This window comes from Thermothielavioides terrestris, chromosome 6, assembly GCF_000226115.1.
Source record: "Thermothielavioides terrestris NRRL 8126 chromosome 6, complete sequence".
Taxonomy (NCBI): Eukaryota; Fungi; Ascomycota; class Sordariomycetes; order Sordariales; family Chaetomiaceae; genus Thermothielavioides; species Thermothielavioides terrestris.
In genome coordinates, this window is record NC_016462.1 from 1104524 (window position 1) to 1111458 (window position 6935).

Sequence of the window (6935 nt, forward strand, 5' to 3'; positions counted from 1 at the left end):
TAGTTAGAGGTCGGTTAGTGGAGAGTCAAAAATGTACCATTCAGCTGTTCTACGGATACTGTGTAACTGCCTAATTGGTTGTCGGTTAAAACACAACTTAGCCTCTGACCATTCTCTACTTTGCATTCCCTGGTCTCTGCAATCTGGTCAACAACAAAATTGTCAACAATAACAACAACAAGCCAAAATCAATCCATCCGTTCCGGGGGTCGCCGCCGTGACAAAATGACCGACCTGGCAGGCATTCCCCAACCGTCCCTCCAGCCGCCCTACCCCACCTACGCTGCACTCCGCGCGGCCCAGCAAGCGGTATCCCCCCTCGGCGACGGGCGGAAGGCTGCTCTTCTGGCCGCTCGACGGGCCGACGCTCGAGACCAGCGGCCTCGCCGTCATGACGGCCGCCGGCGGCGGCGGTGGCGGCGGCGGCGGCGGGCCGACCGACCCGCTCGCGGCACGCCGCGCCCCTTACTACGACGCGGCGGCGGGCGCGGGCGCGTGGCACCCGGTCTCGCGGCAGCCCGTTAGCGAACCGCGCGTCTCGGCTGTCACGGTGCGCGTGGCGGAGTTGGACGAGTGGGTGGATTCTTGGGAGGAGGTGCATTGGGAGCATGGCGCGGATGGGTTTCGCTGTGAGGACGGGGTGGGGGGCGGCGATGAGGTCGGTGGTCATTCCCCTCATGATGGTGGTGGTGGTGGTGGTGGTGGTGTCGCGGGAAGCCACTGCGCGTGCGGCGCGGTGAAGCCGGTGGGTGTGAAGGATCTCAGCGTCGTGGTGACGGGGACGGGCGGTGTTACCGAGGGTAGCGGTGACGGTGGCGGTTTCGTCACGGTGCACGACTACGTGACGGCGGTGCACCCGTGGCTCATGGGCCTGCGGAACGACATCCTCGGCGCGCTGGGGACGATGAACGGCGACGACGCGCCCCTGCCCGCGGACACAGAGCTGATGGTCTGCTACGACGCGCTAGACAGCCTACGGATTATGAAGCGGGAAGAGTGGATCCGTATGGTCAAGAAGGAGCCGTCGCCGGGCTTTAGTCTACGCGAGCTGCTAGAGTAGAACGGCGTAGCTCATCTCGGTCCCTTTGGCGACCGACCTCCCTATATGTACTAGCGGATATAAGTACTAATGGAAAAGACGAGAAAATGAGCGACTACATGTGCATTGGAATCATCGAGAGTACTTATTGCTGAGCATCGAATATTGTTATGTTTCATATCGCTTGATAGAGTCAGAGATGGGAACGAAGCTGTGCGATTGAGACAGTGCCAGTGGTTGGTGTATCAAACAGCTGATCGGATCAGAGCGCTTTTTATAGGAGAGACTACAGCATGGTACCTAGGTCAAGGGCCAACAAGCAACATGCAGCGTTATAGCCATGTGCCAGCGTCAATTGGTAGTATCTGAGGGATTGAGCGAGAGTCATCTCCGTCAACTCACTCTACTCGGCACCGTCGCCGAGGCAAGACCTCTCCTGCTCCTCCGCAATGCTGTCGGCCACTTTCTGCGCGGAGGCGTATTCCCCCCTCCAGCACGCCGCGATCACACGCCCCAGCACCACGCCCCCGACATCCGGGTACACGCCCTCGCGCATCAAATCGAGCGCCCTGCCCATCGGCTCGGCCTCCTCGCGCCAGTGCGGACACGTCGACGTCATGATCTCGAAGATGGCCGACCCGAGCGCGTGCAGCTCCGCCCGGAGCGTCCCGGCCGTCGCCTCGTCGTCGTCCGGGTGGCGGAACCCGTCCTGGGCCACGATGGTCGGCGGCGTGTCGTCGATCGCCGACCCGGCAAAGTCGCACAGCCGGATGTTCCGCTCCGCGTCGAGCAGGATGTTGCGCCCGCCGATGTCGACCTGCCGCACGTTGTGGTCATGCAGGTACTGGATCGCGCGGGCGAGGTCCAGTGACCACCGCACGCGCTCCGCCAGCGTGGCCGTGCCGCCCTCTTTGAAATAGAGGCGCAGGCAACTGTACTGTTGGAACCGCTACGCAGGCTTAGGAAGATGAAGCTATCACGATGCAAGCAATGCACACAACTGGGATCAATCGTGGTGTTGAGGATGTTGTATTGTAGGAGAGTTTTCCTGATTAGGAGCCTAGTCTTAGGCGGCAGTTGGGCATTAGGCCGGTAGATCCTAATCTCGGTAGGCCGGCCCGCTACCCTAGGCCAGGCTAGTTCTGATATACCCCCCTAGGTCGAGCCTCTGGCTCTAGCCTATCAAATCTAGTAATCTATAAAGCTATTCCCGACACTATGTCCTTCCTAATCTAGTAATTCTATAGTGTTAAGGTCCTTTTGCTATCGCCCTGATCTACTGAGCCTTGTACGCCTACCCTTCTCAATCCTATATATTACACTATAAATCGAACCTTCTGTTTAGCTAGAGCCTTCTTCTAGCCCTATATTTCTTCCTTCTTTGCTACCTAGTAGATACGGATTTTAATAAAGGCCTAGATATCTACTAGATTAAACATTTCTATAAACTTCTTATAGGGCTCTAGTTCTAACGCCTTCGTTAGGCTGTCGACTAATATCTAGTTTAAAAGTATATAATTTACACTAACCCTCTTGTTCTAAGCTTTTTAGTATAGCTAATAGTTATAAATATCGACGTATTTTAGCTTTGTCTATAGTATAGGTATTTTAACGTTGATTAGCTAGATTATCTACTTGTTATTATATTAGATCGATAGGATCTTGTTATTTAGATAGATCTCCAATGCCTCTAGTAAGCGTTAAAGGAATATACCTTCTTTCGCTACCTATATAAGTACCAACAACTCTACTTCTATAGTCGATATAGTTACTATATCCTATTTACTAGCTTACTAGGCGATTAGCCCTCTAAATAGTATAATAGCGTAACCTTATAAGCTTTTATAATTAATACTATTGTTGGCAAAGCTAGTATTACTAGCTATAATTAGGATATCTCCTCTTCCTAGCTAGAGGGCCTAGAACCTTGTTCAATAGAGATATTGTAATATTCGATTAGCTATATAGTAGTATTCTAGTCCTAGGTTCTAATTGAATTATATAAACTTAGAGGCTATTGAAATAGTGCAAAACCTCTATACTAACCTACCCTACCACACCTAGGACTAGGCATATAAGATAGCTCCTAGAGGAATATAGTGCCCCTCTAGACGGATGAAGATAGCGTATATCGAGTGGTAGGAAGGATATCTCCTAAGAGGAAGATACGTAGCTCAGGTATATCTAGTGGAATATAGTAGAAAAGACAGAAGACAACGAGAATACGGTTAGAGCTCAATAGCTCGAATGCCTATCGTCTAGACAGAGGTAGGACAACAAAAGGAGAGGCTTAATAGCCTTCCTAGAAGAAGGAGAACCACCAACGTAGTGTCAACGAACGTATATTGACAACTGCTTAATGTCTTGCTTAATGACGAAGAAGATAGGCTTAGCCTACTTAAATATATATAATTAGAGGGCTAGACCCCCTGGCAACGAATATAACGCACTGAAACGAATAGAAAAACTAGGTCCCTATGTCTAGGCAGTCTATCACCTTAATTCACTATAAAGGCAATGTCTAGGCGTATATTGATAGTAGTATATAGGATTAAGCTAATCTTCCTTTAATAGAGCTTAATAGAGCTATAGCTAGTAATATTATTATATAGGAGCAATTCGCCTTTAGCTATTAGAGTCTCTAGCTCTCCTTTTTCCTAGGCTAACCTTATAATCTTCTCGATATACGCTATCTAGCTAAGCTAAATCAAGCGCTTTTTATAGTTGTAATAAATCTCTATACCTAGGAACTATAGGAGGTTATCTCCTTTTATAAGTTTATACTTTTCTTATAGCTAGCTAATTACTTTATTAGCTTAGTATTGACCCTTTTTACAATAGACGAAGACGATATTATCTATATAAAAGAAGATGATAATGCCTTTGTTCGTTATAATATAAAGCTCTTACGGTATAGCCTAGAACCCTAGGTTTCTTAGGGTAGTTATTAACTTTTGTTGCTAGAGGAGGGGAGACTTCTATAGGCTATAGAGTACCTTTTTTAGCTTTAGGATAGTTCCTAGTTTACAATAGCTATATAGTATCTCTATATAAATGTCCTTATTAATCTTTATATTAATAAAGGCGTTGACTATATTAAACTACTTTAGTTCTAGGTCGAACCTCGCTATAGTAGTAAGCACTGTTCTAAAGGATTATATAGCGAGTATAGCTATATAGTTCTCTTTAGTAAACCTCTTCTTTTACTAATCGCTATATACTATAAGCCTTACCTTATACTTAACGAGGTACCTACTCTTATTAAACTTATAGATGTATACCTATATATAATCTAGGATCTATTTACTTTAGACCTCCTTATTATAATAGCGAATCTCTTTCTAGGAGTCTATTACTTTATAGCTTCGAAGATAATTGCGTTCAGCTTCTAGAAACAGTTAGCCTAATAGGTAATCTTCGAGTTCAAAGTACTATTAAGGTATAGGCAAAAGTATCGACTAGTAGATAGATCTAAGCTTACCTTCTTACTATAGGCGATCGACTTCTTTTTAGGAGATCCTCTTAGTATTACTATCTTCCTTCTTAATAGTACCGACTACCTTCTTAGCCTTCTTTTTACTCTTTTAAGCGAGTTCCTCTCTCTCTTCCTCTATATAGAGGACCCTCCTTAAGTACCTACGTTTAGCTACTCTAGAGCCTAACGTTCCTACGTTAAAGGCGGCCTCCTATAGCTAGAACACTCCTTTAAAGGCTCTAGACGAACATAAGCCTAGAAAGGCAGTTGCGATTAAGGCGTTTAGCAAAGTAGGTAGAGAAGTTGGATATTGGAACTCTAGGAAGGTACTAATAGTATTGCTTTTTACTATAATAGTATCTAACACTTCTTCGATAGTAGCTAGGCTCTCTTCTAGTTCTTTAAAGGTTGTTAAGAGCGTACTAAACGCCTTTGTTATATCCTTTTCCTTAGCTATAGGTATAAGATTACTATTATCTAGCTAATTAGTATTATTAGCGCTTCTAGCATTAAGCTAGCGCTTTAGCTCTTTAAGGTCTATCTAGGGAATGTCTTATACTATAAGCTTTAAATTGTTTAGGTATATCTACTTCTCGTTAAAGATTATATTATATATATACACTACTTAGTTAGTAGCTAGGTTCTAGATATAGTAGATGTTTAAGGAATTATATTTTACAAGGTAGCTAATCTAAGCTCTTAGTTGGAACTGTTTAAGACGCCTTTCTTTTTTTTAGTAGTATCTATTATAGCGAATACTTTGCAACTATAGACCTTTAAATGCCCTTGGTATAGCTTATATTCTAAGGCTCTTAGGCTATCTCTCTTAACGAAGAAGGTATAAAAGTAATCTAACGGCGTTATCTACTCTTTTATTAAGGATAGTGTCCTATTATAGAGATATACTATAGCTCTAGTGACCTTTAGCTATAGTTGCCCTAGCAACTATATACTAATAGCTATTGTTCTAGCCTTCTCCTTGATTATACCCCCTAAGCGTTTAGCGCCTCTGTTCTATATAGGTGTATTAGGCGCTAAAGGCTCTATTCGAATACCTTGTTTCTCTATCTAGGTAGTAATAGCGCTCGCCTATATAAATTCGTTATTATACTTTAGGACCTTAATATATAGCTAATACTGCCTTTTAAGTAGTATAGCAAGGTGTTTAATAGCTACTGGGATACCTAGTACCTTGTAGTTGTATAGATAGTAGTCCTATATTATATTTGAATAGCGATCTATCGCTAATAGTAGATGTTTAAAGTGTTGTCGGCCCTTTTAGAAAGGGTATAGATCTAGGGCGATCCTATCACCTAGGCTATAGTTCTGTAACGTGCTGGCCTTATGGCGTCTGCAGATAAGCGTACGATGTTCTATTCAACTACCTTAAGGAAGGAAAAAGGAGAAGTATAGGCTGCGGTCCCTGCGCGTAGAGTTTTTCAGGGGCTCGCGAAGTGGGTTCGGACCGACGTTATTCCGGGCGCGAGGCGGGCCCGCCACGGGTCCGTCCTGGGGCCGCCGCGGATCCTGGGCGTAGCCCCATATACCCAGCCCGGGTATAGCCTGGTCCGTAATATACCCCCCCCGCCCCGTTGGGTAGCTGAATTGGAGTATACGTGACGTCGTATCGAGCGCGGTTCGGGTCCGGCGCGGCGCCGGTCGTGATAGACGCCGGTACCTGCTGTCCGGTTGCACGGCGCCTGCCTCGCTATTGGGGTGGTCCGGCGTGGTTGCCTGTTGAGGCCTTGCCGCTCGCGGCCGTCCTGTTGCCTGGGCTCGAGTTGTTTGTTTACATCGCCCGGCAAGCCGTTGATTGGCCCTTCCTCGCTTCGCGCGTTCGTATATTGTAACCGCGTCGCACCGAGCGTGCCTACTGATTGTACGCGATCCAACCCCGCCTACTGTCATTTAAACCCCTCCTCCCGTGCAACTTGACTTTCTCGTATTTTCTTCCCGTACCCAACGCGCGCCTCCCCTTCCTCCCCCACGATCCGTTCTTCCCCCTTCTTGCGCGGTGACATCGTTCTCCCCGTTCCACCTTGTACACGTTTCTTTTCTTTTACGCTCCCACCTCGCGTCTGCTTATACCTTCGAGCGCGCTGCTTGTTACCGCCTCGGCTCCTGCAAGAGTCTCTTCGTCCCCCCCTTCGATAGCGACACAGTTCCGAAACTCGCTCGCCACGTTCGCGTGTAGGAACGCCAAAATGTCAGTCGCCGCCGCTACTCTTGGAGGTAGTAGCGCGGGCCGCCGTCCTGGTGGCGATAATAACGAAGACCGTAATGTAAGTGCTTCTAGGACGACTCTGCTGTAGACCCAAGTCGTTCGCTAACCGCGACGTCATAGAACTGAAACAATCGTCAGAAGAACGATAAGCTATCGATCGGTAGGTTCGTTGTCGAAGGAGACTCCAACGACGAAGA

At 46.9% G+C, this 6935-nt stretch overlaps 2 protein-coding genes across 2 annotated transcripts; one reads left to right on the forward strand and one right to left on the reverse strand.

Moving 5' to 3' along the window:
- Positions 1–225: 225 nt before the first annotated feature.
- On the forward strand, positions 226–1060 carry THITE_159031 (uncharacterized protein; the record flags this gene model as incomplete). Its single annotated transcript, XM_003657556.1, has 2 exons — positions 226–254; positions 304–1060. The coding sequence occupies 2 exons, from the start codon at positions 226–228 to the stop codon at positions 1058–1060; spliced, it is 786 nt and encodes a 261-aa protein (XP_003657604.1).
- Positions 1061–1442: 382 nt separating this feature from the next.
- Positions 1443–3113, reverse strand: THITE_116589 (uncharacterized protein; the record flags this gene model as incomplete). The annotated part of the gene is made up of 4 exons (XM_003657557.1): positions 1443–1976; positions 2698–2706; positions 2834–2848; positions 3090–3113. 4 exons carry the CDS (start codon positions 3111–3113, stop codon positions 1443–1445), a joined length of 582 nt encoding a protein of 193 aa, XP_003657605.1.
- Positions 3114–6935: the final 3822 nt, after the last annotated feature.